This window comes from Crocuta crocuta, unplaced genomic scaffold, assembly GCF_008692635.1.
Source record: "Crocuta crocuta isolate KB4526 unplaced genomic scaffold, BGI_CrCroc_1.0 scaffold75, whole genome shotgun sequence".
NCBI classification, from domain to species: Eukaryota; Metazoa; Chordata; class Mammalia; order Carnivora; family Hyaenidae; genus Crocuta; species Crocuta crocuta.
The window spans coordinates 296,969-317,083 of record NW_027530350.1 but is presented as its reverse complement, the minus strand read 5'-3'; the positions used below and the strand labels follow the sequence as shown (position 1 = coordinate 317,083).

General features: G+C 37.3%; 1 protein-coding gene across 2 annotated transcripts in view; it reads left to right on the top strand.

Annotated features, from left to right (window-relative positions):
• Positions 1–18,512, top strand: part of AKAP11 (A-kinase anchoring protein 11) — a 49,028-nt gene extending 30,516 nt beyond the window's left edge. The window contains exons 9-13 of one of the 2 annotated variants that reach the window (XM_077765663.1): positions 3,309–3,464; positions 8,232–8,315; positions 9,094–9,140; positions 11,971–12,131; positions 14,521–18,512. In XM_077765663.1, coding sequence (XP_077621789.1) covers positions 3,309–3,464; positions 8,232–8,315; positions 9,094–9,140; positions 11,971–12,131; positions 14,521–14,661 — 589 coding nt within the window. In that variant the 3' untranslated portion in view covers positions 14,662–18,512. The remainder of the gene's footprint in view (positions 1–3,308; positions 3,465–8,231; positions 8,316–9,093; positions 9,141–11,970; positions 12,132–14,520) is intronic. The other variant, XM_077765664.1, reaches the window with a different exon arrangement.
• The last annotated feature ends 1,603 nt before the right edge of the window (positions 18,513–20,115 follow it).

Sequence of the window (20,115 nt, the reverse complement as noted above, 5' to 3'; positions counted from 1 at the left end):
GAGGGAGGGAGAAACAGTGAGCAGGGGAAGAGAGAGAGGGAGAAGAGGGAGGGAGGGAGGGAGGGAGACAGAATCTGAAGCAGGCTCCATGCTCTGAGCCTTCAGTACAGAGCCCAACGTGGCGCTCAAACCCACCAACAGAAATCATGACCTAAGCCAAAGTCAAGCCATCCGGGTGCCCCACTTTCTCTCTGTCTCTTTTTTTTTTTAAGTTTATTTATTTATTTTGAAAGAAAGTGCAAGTTAGGGAGGGGCTATGAAAGTGAAAGAAGCCCAAGCAGACTGTCTGCTGTCAGTACAGAGCCTGACATGGGGCTCGAACCCATGAACTGAGAGATCATGACCTGAGCTGAAGTCAACGCTTAACCCACTGAGCCACCCAGGCGCCCCTTACTTCTCTTGATAGGCCCCTATTTAAGGGGATGTTGTTTCTGAGAGTCTCACAGAGTCCTGTTCTTCAGTAGCTGTGTCTTGTGCTCAGAGATTCTAACACCTTCGTTCAGATTTAACACTTTTAACCTTTTTTGTCTCCCAGAAAAGTATCAGGATCAACTTTGTTATTAGTTGGTAGGATTTTGTCAGTCCCACTGAAAAGAAAAAGTTCCTAGGGTTGGGGTGGAATTTAATGGAGTCCCAGGATTTTCTCAGATTTTTTTAGCAAGTTTTGTCAAAGCTGTGGCAATGTCTGTCTCTCTTCTTAGCCATCTTAAACTAGGCAGATGCAGGTTGTCCAGGACCCTGGCCTCCAGTTGTTCCCCAGCATCCTCGTGAGAGGTCCCTGGGCGTCTCTCCCAGCAGCCTCCTTTCTCCTAGAGCAGGAGCTGGCACACTACAACCCAAGGCCAATTCTAGCCACTGTTTGTTTTTTTATTTTTAATCATCTGTGAGCTAAGAATGGTTTTTACATTTCCTCAGTGGTTGATAAATCAAAAGAATACTATTTTGTGACATATGAAAATTATATGAAATTCAAATTTTATGTTCAAAAGTAAAGTTATATTGGAACACAGCTGTGCTCATTCATTTATGCATTGTCTGTGGCTGCTTTTATGCTTTAGTGGCCAATTTGAGTAGTTGGTATAGAGATCTGTGGCCAACAGTGCATAAGTGTTTGCTCTTTGGCCCTTTACAGTAAAAATTTGCAAACCTTTGTCCTAGGTCTGCATTCTTTGTTCACGATTACCTATCAGTTCTTAATATGGTGACAGACATAATAATAAGTGGTTAATAAATATATGGATAAATAAGTTGTAGTAAACGAGGCTTTTCTGCCACTGAAGCAACCTTCCTTATATAATTCCTTAATAAAATTAACCTCAGGCTATTTTAAATGTTTCTCCCTGTGTCCCTCTCCAGGCCTGTGGGAGGAAAAGAGACTCACCTCTAGATTAGAGTCTGTAAGACACCCCTCCCAGGGCCTGGCAAATGCCTTTGCTATTGATAGCTCAGTATTTTCACTTTCCTTCTTACTTCCTTGGGTATGTAGGTCGGCCCTTGGACTTGTTCATAGAAGCTAGTGCTGTCCTATTCCAACTTTTTATCAAGGCCAGTGGAATATTATTTTGTATTTCTTTTTCCTTTTGTCTTCTTTTCTTAATAACTGTGCTTGGGTTCTGTAAGTGCTGATTTAAAAGTTGACTCTAGTGTGTATAGTGTACTGTTTCCCAGTTTCTGTTTCTGATGTTAAAATGGTTTGCCTTTGAAGCTTTAAGAGGGATTCATTCAGATGGCTTATTTTTAAAAGTATCATCTGGATTCTTTCACTATTGTCTCCTTTCTTGCAAATGTTTGATTCATGAAAATAACCATAAATATTTCACAGAGCTGTAATGTACAGAAGAGTGGTTGGCATATGAGTATCAAATGGGGAATTATATGGTAGTGCATTTTTAGAAGAGCAAACATCTAAACTCTAATCTGAGCTATTATTTATGAGCCAGAATAACTGAGCAGTCATTAAAACTCTTCTCTGGACCTCATCTAGTGGGTCATTTCAGCCAAAAAACCATTAAGGTTGTGGCACATTCCAGAAGAGTGTTAAAAAGAAAAGAGAGCAAAGGAGTGCTCTGTTATGGCTCAAAACTGTAATGTGCCTATCTAGTATAATTCTGGTTGCTGTATCTTAAATATAAAGTGAGGATAGCCCCAAATGGGGTGGGCAGTTCATGGTTTATCCTAGGCACTGGGAACACAGAAATAAGTAAAACAGTAAAAAAAAAAAAAATGTGTGTTCTTTGGAGCTTAGGTTACAGTGGAATAAGACAAAGAAGTAAAATACAAAGTATGTCACAGAATGATAAGTACTTTGGGGGAAAACTAAAAGAAGAGACGTGGGGGTAGAGGTGAGGTGGGGATGGTGGTGGTCAGTGGCAGCAAGTGGGGATGGCTGGCAGTTTTGAATAGGTAACCAGGGAAGCAGCACTGACAAAGTAACATTTGAGCGAAGAACCCAAGGTGAAGAGAGAAGTCATGTGGGAATTGGGACAGAGGGTGCCAGGCAAAGGGGTAGGATTGTGTATGTTGGGGAAATAGCTCAGAGGCTGGCGTGGCTGACATGGTTGAGCTGGGGAGAGTAATATGTGAAAGAAAATGGAGGTTACGAGAGGGAATCATTCCAGTGAGTATAAGGATTTGGGCTCTGATTGGTGAGAAGCCACTCGAAGGTTTTGATCAAAAGACTAACATTTTTCCTCTTCATCTTTAGAAATGCAATTTTTAAACTGTTACGTTGAGAACAAAATATAGAGTGGGCAGTTAGAGTAATTGAACAGTGAAGGGCCTTTCTTGTGAAGACGGAATAAAAATCTAAATGTCTCTTCTTCATTGAAAAAAATAATGAGAAGGGTTATGATCCATGCTCAGAATTTTAAAGAGATTTGGCTAGTTTGACCATAGGCTTGATTGATGGTAGTTGAATTCCTCAAACGACTTTTTTGTTCTTAAAGCCAGAAAGAGCTTCCTCTCACCACAAATAAAGGGACAGCCTTAAAAGCAGGTGATAAACTTAGGAACTTATGCTCCTCTGTGGTGGTCCCAGTGAAAATAGAAACTGCTTTAAAGAGAGTTTAGATAAATGCAGCGCTTGGGATGGATCCGTAACAGATACAGCTCAGTTCACTTTGAAATTAGGTGCACTCTTGCAGGGTCTCTTCATTAGCAGATACAAAGTGTTGGGTGGGCCACTGGTGTGGCTCTGAATATCGTTTCTTGTTTTTGTACTTCTTATTGTCAAATTGGTAGTCTTAGAATTCAGAATCTGATGCTTTCGGATTGATTTTTTTTTTCCTTCCTCTTTCCCTTCCTTCTAGTCCAAAAGAAGTAGAAGACGTTCAGTCAACTGAGTCACTTGGCAGCCAGCAGCTGAACCTCAGTATAGGTGATGACAGCACTGGCAGCTGGTCCAATTTAAGTTTTGAAGACGAACACCAGGATGAGAGCAGCAGTTTTCATCACCTAAGCGAAAGGTAACTGAAATTGTACATGGGATCCTCAGACCTCAGAAGTAGCTTTACACTGGGTACTTAAGAATGATGAATTTGAAAATTCTGCTGTTGTTTTCAAAATGTATTTTATTATCCATAATATGGTTCTAATGGTTTTGCACATTTATTTATACAGTAATAAGCCAAGCTAATTGTCTTTGGGTACACCAGTAGTTGATATGAAAAATATTGCCTACATTTGATTTTATACCCTTAGGATTTTCCTGGACTTTTGTGAAGGTTTGTTGGAAAAAACGTATTTCTTACCTTTAAAAAGAGTCTTTTTTTTTTTTCTTTCTAGTCTGGGGTAAAGGATAGTTGTCTGTAAGAGGTATCAAAATGGCCCTGTAATTTCCTTATTATTAGGTAAAGTAATATCTTTTGGGGAGAAGGAGTTCTCACTTAGCCTGCTATTCAGGAACAAAATGACCTGGAGCATTTATATGTGAATGACTCAAAATACATAAACTCATCATAAAAATATGGTTTTGTACAGCAGAAGGCACTTAACCTCATATATAATTTTTCTTAATATTATTCATAATAACAATCTTTGGAATATTATATTAATTGCAGTACATTTGTTTCTTATATTCTTTTTTTTTCTTTAATGTTTTTTATTTTATGAGAGAGAGAGAGAGAGAGAGAGAGAGAGAGACAGCGTGAACAGGGGAGGGTCAGAGACAGAGGGAGGTACAGAATCCGAAGACAGGCTCCAGGCTCTGAGCTAGCTGTCAGCACAGAGCCCGACCCGGAGCCCGATCCCACGAACTGTGAGATCATGACCTGAGCCGAAGTCTGACACTTAACTCACTGAGCCCCCCAGGCAACCGTTACTTATATTCTTAACTCTATAAAGGCATTCCTGACTAAAATATAAAATGCCATAAATTCTTAACCCACATTAGTTGATAATTGGAAATAACAAGTGTCCTCCACAACTGAGTCTAGGGAGAGGAAAGGGTTCTTAGTTTCAGGCTGTGGAAGGGACCCCGTGAGGCTTCAGCTGAACAGAGCCTTGGAAGTGACTTAGCAGGAGGGGGAGGCAAGAAGACCATGGGAGGAGGGGAGGGAGGAAAGGAAATGGTTTTTCACCTGTTGGAAAACATCATCTCAGAGCATTTTGTTTGATGCTTGGATTAACCTGTAAGTATTAATATTTTTATAAAACATCTGTCCTGTCATAGTTTCTTAAAATGCTATATAAGCCACCAATACATTTTAAAATCAAGTTCCCAAAAGGCAGTCTTTAAAAGTGATAGTGGGACGTAGGGGTAATTTCACAGACATCATGTGGCCCCTTTCATAAGCCTAACCTGGTATAGGAAGTTAACACTTAAATTCTTCTCTCATCTTGGAGAAACACAGGTTTCTAGAATTTCTGTGAGGGTTGATGCTGTTGCTTTGGAAATCCTGGGGTTAAAATGAGAGAACGAGGGTTAGTGGCCCATGGCATTAAGGGACCTATAGCCAGTAGGACAGCTCTGTGCAGAATGTTGTCTGATTTGATGGCTCTGTCCTTGGTTCTGTCCTCTTCAGCATTTATTAGTGCTAGAGAATAAGTAGTCCTTCCCCACTTGTGGTTTAGCTTTTCTGTGGTTTCAGTTACCTGCAGTCAGTCAAGGTCCAGAAGCAGATGGCCCTCCTCCTGACGTGTTGTCAGAAGGTCATTGTAGCCTATGTAACGTTATGTCACTGCGCCTGTGTCATTCACTGCACTTCATCTCAACACGTAGGCATTTTATCTTCTCACGTCGTCACAAGAATAGTGAGTACATACAGTAAGATATTTTGAGAGAGAGACCACATTCACATAACTTTCATTATAATATAGTATAACTATTCTACTTTATCCTTAGTTTTTGTTGTTAATCTCTTACTGTGCCTAATTTATAAATTAAACTTCATCGTAGGTATATATGTAAAGAAAAAACCCCTATTATATATGGGGTTCAGTACTATCTGTGGTTTCATGCACCCACTGGGGGTCTTGGAATGCATCCTCCACAGGTAAGAAGGGACTGCTGTGCTCCTTATTTGTGAATAACTTAAAACAAAAATTAAAAGATAATCCCATTAACAGAACCAAGTTGCAAAAAGACCAGGCTGAGACTAAAATAATTATGTTTAACATGAGCAAATGCATTTGGTTCAGATATTACCTGTTTGAATTCCAGATGGGAAAAACTTGGCTTGATAGCATTCTGTCAGAAGCACACCTGTAGTTTTAATTGAGCACAGTCTTAATAACTGTTATGCTGTGTGGTTATTTAGGTTCAAGCACAAGAAAAATTAGTGCCCGTCCAGGGTTGGTAGAGTGCATGTTCAACATACAGTTTCCAGGGCCTCACCTCCCAGAGATTAAGATTCATTAGGTCATTGGAGGTCCCAGGAATCTGCATGCTTGGTAAGCACCTCAGAGGCTTTCATGCAGGTGGTTCAGAGACTACGCTTAAAATACATGCTGCACATGTTTTGTCTTTGAGGACATCTGCTGTAGAAACTGTTACTTTCTGGTGCAGAGATCAGATAGGAGATGAAAGACTCCAGTTTGGACACTCCACGTGCTTTCCCTCTAAATAGAAAGTTTAGTAGAGGGCAACAATTAAAAAAGAAATAATAATTTCAGAGTTTCACAAGTCCTTATGAGGAATGTATAGTTTTTGATCAGAAAAAGACCTGGTCTGTGTACATGCGTCTCTTTTAAATATTTCAGGCAGTCTGTGAATATCTTAGAAGTCACGTAGTAGATTAGGTAAGAGGTGGGGCCGGGCTTGCAGAATTTTTGAGATAATATTTATGAGCTATATCAAAACCGATAGTAGTCTTCATGTGGCTGAAAACCACAGTAAAGAATTTTAGCCATAGACTCCCACTGGTTGGAGGTATGCCCGTTCTAGACATAGGAAATATGAAAAGATATAAAAGGAAAATACATAAATAGGAATAGATAGGAAATAGGAAAAGATATAAAAGAAAATGATGGAAACAGGACAGTGTTTAAGAATGAAATATGAAGACTCAAGTGGAGAAATTAAGTTGCTTTATGTTGGACAAATGTAGGATGATCATTGCTCAGGACAGTCCTGGTTTACTTCTGGTATAGTTATTAATGGTGACTCCTTTCATTTCCAGAAGTGTCCTGGTTAGACAAAAAATTCTGCGGTCACCCTTGTTAGAAATGGCATTTTATAAATAACTGACTTTAAATCTGACCCATTTTGAGGGGCAGCAGAGGTGGAAGAATGAGGTTAAATAGATGAAGTTTGAATTTTTGGTCCTTACAACTCTTTAGCTGTTACTTCTTTTCATGTTCACTTAAAATCTAGGGGATGGGTTTTTATTATTAATTAAAAGGAGGAATCATTATTGTCAGGGTATGAGTAAGAATTTTAATTTTATAATATTTTTCTTTGTTTAGAAGAAATCATTCTATTGGTAGAGGTAAATATAGTATTTGAGATCATCAATTTTTTCTTTCTCTTTGGCTCACAGCTATCTGTTCATTTGGTATTTCCATGTTTTTCCATTTTTGATTTGTTTGAAAACAGGCTCCATAGGCAAAACTCTGGCTGTTTTCATGGTTTTATGATACAGCCAAATGTTTTTGGACTTAGGTTGAAAAGGTACTGCTCAATTTTAACTTTTATTTTCTAATACATTATAGCTTGCGACAGTTTGATATATATGAAAATTGTTGAAATTGCTTGGAAACGCTTTAGAACTTTTAAATAATTTTTCCTTTTTTGATAACCTTGTGAGCATTTATTGATGCACAGAAGATGATGTTGTGTTAATTCACTTTTTAGAACCAAAATTTTGGTTTGTATACATATTAATGTTTTATAATTACCTAGCGTAATGTGGGGAAATATAAGCTGCTTATCACCGCGAACTAACGTGCTTACTAATTATTTTAATGATTAGAATTTTAAATTGCATGTTTAGGTTTTAATCTGAAAAACTTAGTTTTCTGAACACAGTTGCTTTTTGTTTTTTATTGCTTTGCCACAGTTTGAGAATCTAGTTGCTTTCTTCTTCTGGTTAGGCAGTTCAAGAAGTTATCTGTGTGGCATTAGTGACTGGCCCCCCAGACAGGTGTATTGCTTGACTAAGCCTTGGTTATTCAATATTATGAAAAAAGTATATATTATTTGCTCCCTACTGAATGATACATAATGTATGAAATGAAGGCCGTTGACATAATAAGAGTATTTTAAGATTAGAAAACACCTTTTCTCCAAGTAGTTAGAGAAGGTCTGTTTGGGACCATGTTTTTGTGCCTGTCATTTCCTCCCCTCCCAAGCCCATCAGTGTTTGCACTGTCTAAAGAGCTGAGAGAATGTTGACCTGTGGTCCTTTTAAAATGTTACCCAAACTGAAGGGTATTGGCTTTTTACAAATTACATCCCAAGATTTGTCATAGACCTTAATTAAATTGTGAAACTTACTTCATGTATTCATTTACTGTCCTAAAAGTCTGTTATGCTCATGTGTAAAATAAATACAGATTTAGAATAATTTTCCTGATCTGTTGAGTACAAGTAAGAAAACTTTCAAATGTCCGAAGCTGTCAAGTACCTTTTCCAGTAGCAGTGATGGTCTCTACCTCCAAGGATGCCCCACTCCGCCGGGCGGGCAGCTCCCAGACCTCCCAGTTATCACTGACAGAAGCTGTTCCAGGGAAAACCAAGGTCTTCTGTACTTTTCATTTTCTGGTTCAGCTCTGTTCTTTTCTTCTTCTGGCAGTAATGGTAACAGCAGTAGCTGGAGCAGTCTTGGTTTAGAAGGAGATTTGTATGAGGACAATTTATCCTTTCCAACATCAGAAAGGTTGGTCCAGTCCAGAAACTTAAAAACTGACGAGTCTTTCACACTAATGCATGATGTCATAATCTTAAAAGAATGTGGGTTACAGTGCCGGTATGTTTCAATCTGCTTTTCTCCTACATTCGGACATGATTCTGCTTGATAATTTACATCTAATGAAAAAATTCAATTATGCTAAGACATGACTGACATCTAATTGCAAAATGTGTTACATCTGTGCATGTGTTGCTCTGCTTGCCCTTTTTCATCCTACCAACTATTATTTCATTAAAAAGAGCTTGCTTCCTACAGGATTTCTGGGTTTTTGGTTTATTGTTTTACTGTTTTTGTATGTAATTTTATTTCATATATAAGAAAAGTATAGGAAAAATGTGTTTTTTACTGTGTTAAAAATATGTACATGGCATCAGCAGAAGCATTAATAATTATTCATGGCATTCTGTGATGATTCAAGCAAATGCTGTGTTATCTAAAACTGAATCAGTAGAATATTTCAGCTTTAAATTATTTTAAATTAAATTTTATCATGAAATTACTTGGTGTTCTGTATCACGGTAAGGTAAAACCTCTTAGTTATTGATGACCTATCTAGGCATCGTTTACAATTCAGATTTTAACATGAAATGGTGTGAGAAGCAAAGCTTCCTTTTTTATTGGCATTTCTTCCCTTTATAAGTGTCATATATCATCGTAACATTCATTCCTTACCACGTTTTAAGAATTAGTTTTAATTCTAATATTAACTGAAGCCTTTTTTTAAACTGTTCTTTTATTTGAAAAGTGACGGGCCAGATGATAAAGATGAAGATCATGAGGATGATATAGAAGGTAATTGACAATTTGTTTTTCAAAGTGTTTGCATGTTTTTATATAAAGTTCTAGAAGAGTCTTTAACTTATGCATTTATGTCAGTCTTCAGTTTTATTATAAATCAGGGTATTACAAATCAGGATATTCTTGAGCTAATATATCCAATGACAGGTCCTTTGTTGAATGAACAATTTATACTATTTGATTGCTAAACTAATGAAGTGCCCATTGGTGTAAAGACTGAAATGCTTTAAAATAATTATTTAATTATTTGAGAGGAAAATTTATGATAATCTCTTTGTATAATTATCTTCTTAAAAACATAAAACCCTTACATGATAAGATACAATTTATTTAATTATGGCATATGCCCTAGTTTTTTTCCTTCCAAACTAGTAGCTTCTACAATTAGTGTTTAATGTTGATCTTTCATAAATCAGTAAATAAAAATTAAAAGATTTTAAAATAAATTCTTCTCTCCCTCAATTCTGTTCCTAAACTCACACAAGTACATATTTTAAGAAAATACTCAATTCTTCCTTTGATGAACATAGTTCTAAATATGTAAATTCTAGATACCATTGGTCACGGAGTTCTGGCCCTCATTTATAATTCTTAATTCGAATATATTAGAATATCTGAGTGAACATAGAAACTTTCTGTGCTGAAGCTGAATTTTCATTGTAATTAGATGGCTATTAACTTATTTTCCAAAAATCTTATTTTTTTAATTATGAAAATGCCAACAATCTCTTCTATAGAGTGACACCTAAAAATATTCATAGTGTTTGAGGTACTTGGTTTTGAACTAGTGACTTTTTTTTATCCTTTCTTTACAAGTAGGCAAACAGAAAATTTCACAAATGAATTTACTGAAATAATTTCATAACACCTGAGTTTCCAATCTGTTTTATCACCAATTATGCCTTCCTTATTTAGGGAAGTCATGTACCAACTTTTGAGATAAAATCCGGTTTTAGAGTTACAGGTAATAATTAACTTTATTTTTGTTGACTTAAAGAGTACTGGCTTGTCTAGAAAAATTGTGTCCTTTTTCCCAAGTAATGCCTGTGAGCAAAGTTTGTTCCAAAGGCAATACATGGTATAAGCGCGTGTGGTGAGTCTTTATTCTGATGAATTCGTCATTACGTAACTGACTTTACTGAGGAGTGAATAAGAGAAAAGAAAATATAAGTAAATAGAAATATGAAATTAATTCTAAATGTTTAGGCACTAGCAAGCTCTTTAGAGTTTCTTTTGTGAGTAGATAGAAATCAGATGAATTCTATGTAGATATATGCCATCACTCAGCTTTTGAGATCCCAGTCCTCTCATCATGTAGAAAATTGTGGCAAACTTTCAAATTTGTTACATTAGGAATTAGTAAATTAGGAGATAGATGATGGATTTACAGAAAGATTCAAAATTATGGAAATCCTACATTTTGTTTTTGTTTATAGTTTGCAGTAGATCAGTCCCTTTCCTTTTCACTGGTGTTTAGTAACCTCTCCAAAGAGCCAGGAGCTCTGAGCTGCGAAAGCCAGTATTACAGAGAAGTCTTTCAAGCCCATCACCTTTGCAGGATTTACTGAATGGCCCCCGAGACCACGCCTGCTACCATAGTGCACTAGACCCATTTTTGATTGAGAGTCGGTGGGAGGAGAGGAGGGAAAAGACAGTACATTTATCTTAAGAGAATAACAAGGATCTGGTTTTTATTTTTAGTATATGTGCTGCCGAAGCGAGCACAAGGATCCGGTTTTTAAATGAAAAAATTAGGGACCAACACATCCTAAAGATGATTAGTAGTCGTCTAGAATGCCCCTTAATGCCTTGAAGTAGAATCAGGAACATTCACCAAGAAATTTCCGCTACTGGTACAAATTGGCATGATGCCTGACAGTGTGCCCACCGCACACCTCTTGTGTAGGAGGGCCCTTGTCTCAGCTTTGCTTTTTGGTCAGCCATATTTACGCAGGAGGGTTAAACACATGCTATGGGTCCACAGGTCATTAGTTTTATAATCAGCAGCGATTCATCACTTTCTTATGTTGAAAACCTACGAAAACATACTTTTGATTAAAAAAAAAGAAACTTGAGAGCAGTATCTTATTTATAAAGGCGTGTGCCAGAAAATTCCCTGGTCTGGCGCTTGGGTTATAGGTGGCTGCATATGACATTTTTCCCCCCATTTTGCCTAAAGAATAAAGTGAATAAGAGCATAGACACACTGCCTGTGTTCACATCCTGGCTCAGCCACCTCCCTGCTGTCGGACTCTGGATTCCTCTCTGCCTCACATCCCTCATGTAGTTGCCACCTCTAGGGTAGGTGTGAGGATTCCAGGAGTTTGTAGATTGAAAGAGCTTAGAACATTACTTAGGATGTAAGATGTGTGATACAACTGTTTGCTGCTTCTGTTACTTCTCTCAGCTCAAGAATTTTTCGTCAAGCCCATTTAATATATTTGTTATTTGAGATTGCATTTTTGTGTTTCATTTATATTTTGTTGGTAATTATAGTTTCATAGTTTTGTTTCTCTTTCTTTACCTGTGTATTGTATTTTGACACAAATTATGGCATTTATAAAGTATTTGAATTCAGTGCCTCAAAATAGTTTTATATTTATGCTTAGTAGATGATCAGTGTTACTCCTTTATTGTAGAATTATTTTGCCCTTTCAAATAAATGTTTTAGTTGATGTTATGATAGGGGTAAAAACAGATGGATTTTTTCCTAGCATTCGGTGGAATCTTAAGAAATGGAAAATATTTCTCTACCATTGGAAACCAGAGTATTGAGAGTCGAATTGATAAGTTTTACTTTATATTGTTTGAATGCAAATATTAGGTTTGGAGCAAGACCGAAAGATTCTGCTCATTACGAATATCGACATGGAGCCGTGCACAGTAGACCCCCAGCTACGGATTATTCTTCAGTGGCTCGTTGCTTCGGAGGCTGAAGTGGCAGAACTTTATCTTCATGACTCTGCAAAGAAGGAGTTTATACAAGTAAGGACTCTGCTGATCAGAGTTTTGTGAGGATACATTTAACCTCATGTGCTGTTCTGTGTCACATGGTTTGTCTAGTAAGATGCCCCTTGACAGCAGAGGGCATAAATGCATAGGTGGTAGAGTCTCCTAGCTGGGCCCAGATATCTGCTCTGCCATAACCGTGGGCAGGTTTCCCAGTCTCAGTGTCCATATCCACACTGAAAATGACTATGAACTTTACCTTACAGAGGTTTGTGAGTATGTAAAAAAAAAATGCTTAATCTAGTGTCTGGCACATCCCAAGTACTCCAAGTTAGGTGCTGTTAATCTACATGCGTTCATACGAAGAAACTGAGTTATTTGTTTCAAATGGCTACAGAATTGTGCCTTGTAATTAGTGTGTCTCCTACCCTGTTTCTCCAATCTCACTAGTGGGAGACACTAGCATACTCAAAAGTCAGTCAAGGTTTAAACATCTTAATAAGAGACCATGGACCACTTTGAGTACTTAATAGGGTTCTAATAATAGAACATTCTGATTTGATGCATTAATAGGTTTCTATTGAGAATTTACTTAACTGTTTGCCAAGCACCTTGTTAGTCAAGATTTTTGGTTTATAGTCTTAAGGTTTTTGTCCCAGAATTTTTCTTATCAGAATTTTGGTTTAATCTTCTTAATAGGGTATAGAATAGTCCAATGAGTCACCAGTATAAATTGATCTTTAATAACAAAGAAGGAACAATCCAGTTACTCTTGATTCCTGGTTTAGAATTTATAAAGATATTTTTGAAAGAAATATGTGAAAAAGGTATTTGGTAAAAATAATTTTTTTGGTATTTTGTAATTTGTTTTTATGTGGACTTTTTGGATTTTTCTAGTTTAGGTTACTGTTTTTGAGCAGAAGGAGAAAATAAGACAGAAAGAGATGCCCAAGAAATGAATTGTCAAGGAGAAGGAATGGGTAGGAAAAGTGTTAGAAATGACTGTAGGGAGGCAAACATTTTCAAGTCGTTTAGTCATGGATAGATAAACTGAGAGCTAAGGAAGGCCTTCAGTAGAACTGAGCATGAGCATGGTACATATATGCTACACCATGAAGGGATCTTGAAGTTCTGTTAAGTGAAAGAAACTGGTCATCAGAGACAATATATATTATGGTTACGTTTACATGAAATGGCCAGAATGGGCAAATCTATAGAGACTGAAGCAGATTAGTGATTGCCTACGGTTGAAGGTTTGGGAAAAATGGGGCTTATTTACTAATGGGTAGAACTTTTGTTTTGGTGTGGTTAAACATATTCTGACATTGATTGTGGGGAGGGTTGCATTCAACGTGGTGAGTATACTAAAAACCACTGACTAGTACACTTTCAGTGGATGGATTGTATGGTCTGTGAATTATATCTCTGGAAGGATATTTCTTTAAAAGGTTCAGCATATTTATATTAAAAAATTAGTTTTTATAGAATTCAATAGAAAAAAATGAGCAAAGATGTGTTCTGATTCTGTGGACAATAGAGTTTATTTAAACCTGTATTTTCTTTTTAAAAAAATTGAGGTGTAGGGGCGCCTGGGTGGCTTAGTCAGTTAAGCGTCCGACTTTCGCTTAAGTCATGATCTCGTGGTCTGTGGGTTCGGGCCCCGCGTCGGGCTCTGTGCTGACTGCCAGCTCAGAGCCTGGAGCCTGTTTCAGTCTGTGACTCCCTCTCTCTCTGACCCTCCCCTGTTCACGCTGTCTCTCTCTCTCTCTCCTAGAAATAAATAAAACATTAAAAAAAAAAATTGAGGTGTAATTGAAATATAACATTATATTAGTTTCAGGCATACAACATAATGATTTGATATTTGCATATATTATGAAATGATTACCACAATATTTATTTACTTTGGTTGTTTTTTGTTGAAACATTATCATTTCTTAACTTAGAAAGCCGTGTTTCCATTGAGGCCAGAGTATGTATTCCAGAAAAAAGCCACACTACATGCTGTGAAAGGAAAAACCCACATCCTTCTATGAAGATTGACATTGTCTTTATTATTTTATGTTCCTAACTGAGGGTGTGGCAGGTGTATTTAGTTAGGTCAAGAATTTGGTAGAGCAGTGGAGGAGACTAGACTCCCACACAGACTCCCTGGTGGGTGAGGTTTATGGAGCTCTGTCTCCCAAGAGTCCCAAAGTGTCATTCTGTAGAGGAGATGTGTTTGTGAAAGGCAGGAAGCAAGAGGGTTTAATTTGTGTAAAGGGGTGATAATTTAGTGGAGAAGACTTCATTATAAAACGGGAATAATATTTTACCACAGGCAGCAAGATTCTTACAGTTATCTGATATTAAAAATAAAAATGAAAACTTCATTGTTAGGAAACTGTTTTTGGTTAGTGTTGGACATGCCTTTTTTTCTTCCTAGCTTTCCAGACGACTGCAAGGAAAGGGATGGAAGGTGGGGGACCTCGTGCAGGCTGTGCTGCAGTACTACGACGTGCGGGAGAAGTCGCCTGGACAGGAGAGGTGCAAGTCGCTGTTTGACTGGCTCCTGGAAAATGCATAGAACAGACTCGCAGCCGGTACATTTTACTGTTTGGGGAGAGGAAGAAACAGATAAAGACGCATAGGATAAAATGACTGTTAACAGCTACAGTGAACAGGGAGGGAAGTAGAGCTTTTTAAAAAGCGCATTCCGTCATCCCACGTTGTATATAGTTCCTACTTTTGTAATCTCTGTCAAATATGATCTTCATTTATTCTTCTAGACACGTGCGTAGTGTGTTAAGACCCTAAGAACGTTGATTTGAAGGAAGGTCTGACTGTGAGGTTTTCAGGGACACGGACTGACAGCATTCTTTCTGCATCCAAGTTAGTGCTGCTATGAACCGCACCCAGGCGGCTGAGGACGTTGCAGACAAATGCAATCCTGTTAGGAACTAATCTGGCATAATAGCTTTGAGGCTGATGGTTTGTTTTTCCCGATAGAATTGTTTTCTTATTTTTAAAAGTCAGTTTTATTTTCGTAGCTCAGCTATTGGTAGCTTTTTGAATCCCCCCCAAACTATTTAATTTCTTAGAAACTGTATTTTAGGTTTCTCTAAATACTGTAAATGATAGTTTCCCCAGGCTTTCATCAAATGACATTATTTGCTAATGTTGCCAATCCATCTGGCATGGACATGAGTGTGTGTGTGTGTGTGTGTGTGTGTGTGTGCGCGCGCGCGCGTGCGCACGCATAGAGGAGTACTTTAGACTTGCCTAGTGGGTTTGTGCCCTTTTTTATTTTACTGTTTTCTTGGTTAGAAACCCACTGTTGACATTAAAAGGTGCTTTAAAATAAAATGTCTATGAAGATTGTGCAGTAAGAATTCTTTTCTTTCTCTCTCTCTCTTTTTTTTTTTTTTTACTATTTTGGGTCCCTGATTTATCCTATAAATGAAAATAAAGGTGCAAAACATGTTAAAATTTTAAAAATTAATGTTAATATGGAAATGCATTTAGAGAAGCCCAATAATGATTTTCATTATTGGATTTTTGAAAAACAAACAACTGTCTTCTTAGCAAGGATAAGCTTTTTCTAGAAAAAGAAGGGATGCCCAGGATCCGTCCCCTATATAATAGTATTTAGTATCTACACTATTTTGTAAAGTCGACTGACATGATTTTTCTGGGCTCTACATTTTTTACTACTTGGTCTTTAGAAACTGCAGGTTGACTTGAATAGAGATTGTGTCTTGATTTTGTACGTGAGGGTATGCGTGTGTGAGTTTTTGGTTCTCCCATCAGTGGATTTTGTAATCTAGAGTAAATCACCTTTTGTTGGGGGCTTTGGTTTTGCTCCATTACATTTTTTTTTTCCTGCTCACTGTTTTGGAAGCTGCACCAAGTGTGGAAGACAGAGCACCCACCAGGGGGCAAGGAGTAAGGGCACTTACATTAATTTGAATTAATAATTATGGTAGAGAGATGTATTTTATGAGAGAGTAAAATTTGCTTTTTAAGAAAAATACCAAAAGCTACTTAAATATTTTGAGATTACATTGTAAGCTTTGGTGTTTCCCAACTTATGACACAGAAATGGAGTGAGCCTTAAAAATAAATTTTCCTAAAGTTTCTTCAAGTGTTTTTTAAGGTGGAGAAATGCAGGAAATGTATATAACCAGAATTGTTTCTGTCTTTAGCTTCTCAGAACTTGAAATTCAGCAGCACTGGGCTGGGTTTATAAATGCTAGAAATTGGGTTGTTGATGATAACACGGATTAACTGATTATTACATTTAGGTTGAATTTTTACAAGTGTGTAACTATCAAGCTGTGTTTAGTAATAACTTCGATATATGTACAGGTTTGATTTAACAGCAAAATTGAACTCTGACTTTCTTTTAAACTAAAGTGAAAATACTAGTTTTGTAAAACCTTGTGCTTGAAAGTGTTTATGTTTATTTCTCTTATGGTAGTAATCATTTTGAAGTAAGACTTTCCTCCTGTCCTTGTTTTCTCTGCATTTACCTGGAGCTGGGCTGGATTCAGAGTTCCCTGATTTAGCCAGGACATAAAGACAGACCAGTCTTCAGGTGTTAGTTTGTTAGTTAGCATGCATGGTAAGAATCCTAGTGGGACTCTGCCCTTGTATCAGTTTCACGCAGGGGAATAGAGAAAAATATTAAGTATTGGCGGATGTGAAAAGAAGCGTGAGTTAAAACTCCTTGTAGGGAGAGAAGTATCTTTTAATCAAGTGCAGTCTAAACTCACTTTCTTTAAAGGCACTTTGTGATTATTCCAAAGACATGTTCCGTCTGTCTGGTTGCTCAGTCTTCAGAACAGCTCTGTTTGTTGAGGACCACCCGTCTCATTTTGTTACAGATCTACTTGACCTGCTTGTATTATAACATTGTGATCTTGCCGTTCTGTGCATTTTGGCCCGTATGAAATTACCATGTCTTACTCAGAACTGTTAAGTTGTGATGCTCATTGAGTTGAATTCTCTGTTTATCAGTTTGAGAACCCTTGAAGGATCTGTGGAAAGAAAGTGAATGAGGCCTTCTGATAAGGTGTTTTTTAGAACATTATTTTAGACTGAAATGTAGCAGTTCTTTGATAGTCTTCTTTTCCCAGGTCACGTTTAAACTACATTTATATTTTGGATATTATTAATGTTGATTTTGAAAATATTTCCTGATTTATACAAAATGAATGATTCATTTGTAAATCAAAAAAGGAAATTAAAATATCTATTGGGATGGTTGATAGAATTTAATGGAGTAATAAAACCTTTGAGAATATTTACTCAATGAATACACGTGATAACATCTTTATGCTTTGAAAAATGTCCACTTACCCTTTCAGATACTTGATGTGAATTAATTGAATTCATAATACTTCCATTTTGCTTAAATAAGGGTTTTATGTTGCTGGCAGGAGAATTTAATTACTTATTAAATGTACCATGTATAAAGTGAAAGATCATTTACTCACATGGCTTTGACATCAGTGCACATTTCCCAGATGCAAACCTTCACCCTGACTCATCATCAGAGTCCAGAGTCAGATGCCTTCTTAGTTAATTATTTAGCTAATAGTATTCTTTCACAATTAACTATCACTTTCCCAACAGTATATTGCTTTAAAGTTTATATTTCTCAAAGGAAACTTTCCACAGTTTTAAGAAAATATTAATGCATCCACACTCAGGGTGTAGGGAAAACACTTTCCATTTAAAACCCTGCCCACCTGTCACCAGCACAAGACAAGTAGTTTCAGTGGGAATTACATGATTATACTAAAGCGAAAAGTAAAATGCATTCTTGTTCTCATTTTTAGCAAAAGACCCTGCACGCATTTACTCACTTCCTGTGTTCCTGCTCTGAAGACGCAGATGCAGTGTTGGTCACTCTTGTCACTTTATTTATTTATTATTGGATTTTTTTTGTTGTTTTTTGTTTTTTTACCATCCCTGTACATTCCTTTCACATGGGTAGGATTGTAGTTCTAGAAGCTCATTGTTTTGTTTTTGTTTAATGTTTGAATACTATTTAATGTCCGGTTTTAATATTGCTGGATTTGCTAACTTCGGTTCCTTGTGCAGTGTTTGAAGTAATTCACATTCTTGTTTAATATATATAGCGAAAGCAGCTTTGAGTAATCGTAGCTGTTTATTTGTGCAGAATTACTACATTAAGATCTTGTATAACAGTAACTTTTTTGGCTTTTCAGTCATTTAATATGTTCATTTATCAAACTACAAACTTCAGGATGCACTATAATTTTGTTTTTGCAGTGGCTCAAAATAAACATTTCAGAAATGACTTTTGTAATAATTTGCAGTTAATTGTTCTTTTATCTTTTATGAATTGTTTGTCTGTGATCTTTCCTCTCCCAACTAAGAATTCTCCAATAAACTTAAGAGATGCCTGGCCTTGGTTTCCATTCTGTAATATCTTGTTAAGTACTCTGTGCTGAACTAAACAAAGGCATACAAATGGAACTTCCATGATAGAAGACACATCGAACAATCCGCATTCCTCTCACATGGCTCCCAAGAACTAGGATGGCTAAGTATTTTTAGTTGGACCCTAGATTCTAGCTGCATATCCAGGGGCCTCTGATGCTGACATAAGTGACTTCAAAGGCTGTTTGTCCAGTCTGTTCTCTATTTGAGTGCCAAGTAGAGCATTATGCTTGCGTGTTAGGAAACTCTTCTGGCCTGGATCCGGCACTTCATCTATGGGATATAGAGAGCATACCTGTCATGCCATGTAGCATCAGGTGCTTAAAAGTTAGATGCTAACTGTTTGTTGCTAATGGAATTTGACTTACGTATGTAAAGCCCAGAAATTAGGGAATGATTTTCCAGTTTTGTGTGAATGTTGCAAAATGCTAGGAGATAATGATAGCAGGTAATGACTTGGGCATGAGTGGATCCCAGTCACCAAGAAAACAATTCAAAAAATGCTGAGAAAAAGTGAGCAAGATTCCTTAGCCTGTAATTCCAAAAGGGAGAAAGGGCTCAGTTTTGCACATTGGGCTCATTTGTAGTCTGTGTCTTGGCTGGGATAGGGAGGAGGGTGAGGGACGGGGCCTGAAGAGCAAGCACAGGTTTTTCAAATTGTGAAAGGTGGAGAGCTGTCACGTATCCAGGGAGGAATGCATGTACTCCTGGTGCTATTGTGCAAAAAGGGCAAGAGTGAAAATCTAAGAGCTTTTCACAGCATTGTGTTTACAGCAGGAGCAAAGAATGTGTGAGGCTTACTCCTTGGGAGTGGTGGTTACATTCTTTTCTCCTTCCTCAGTAGGTAGGTTCCTCATCACTCCTTTTACTTTTGTGCTCTAGGTCAAGGAGAGTAATATTTTAGATTGGAAAGAGATAAAAAATAAACATTTTTCAAGAGAAAATCAGAGCCCCACATTTGACTTTTTGGTACCCCCCTCCCTTTAAAACACCTAAATATACTTGTTAGCTTAGAGCGAGGGTTTAAAAGATCCTGTGTATGATATCTGCCCCTTGAAATGCTTTGGTCCATTGTGAAAGCTAATTATCAACACTTGAAAATAAGGAGATTTTACATTTGAATATGTTTTGTATTTCAGCTTCTCTTAAAAAACCGGGGACCTCTGGAAACACTGATTGGACTATGTGATGATGGTTTCTCAGGAGCCGAATGATGGCCACTTTAGTCCAGGCTTACGGTTTTTTGCCTCCAGCATGACCTGCTGCACTTGGCCCATTTCTGTTGCCCATTGGGGCCCTATCGGTGTTTGTGATGCAACCTCTGACTTAAAGCAAGGGAGATAAGTAACTTAGTGCTTAGCAACACTGGATGATACTCTAGCAACTCTTTGGTTCTCCAGGATTGCTCAGAGAGTAGAGGAACATTCTAGAAATCATAAGCTTGAGTTTATTGCTCCTGAGCAAAAGACAGATCCTAGTTGTTTAAAAGCATGGTTTTGTTTTAAGTATGTAGACAAGAAAGAAGGGGGAGAGATCAGAGGTTTACTGAGAGCAGATTCTATCAGCTTAC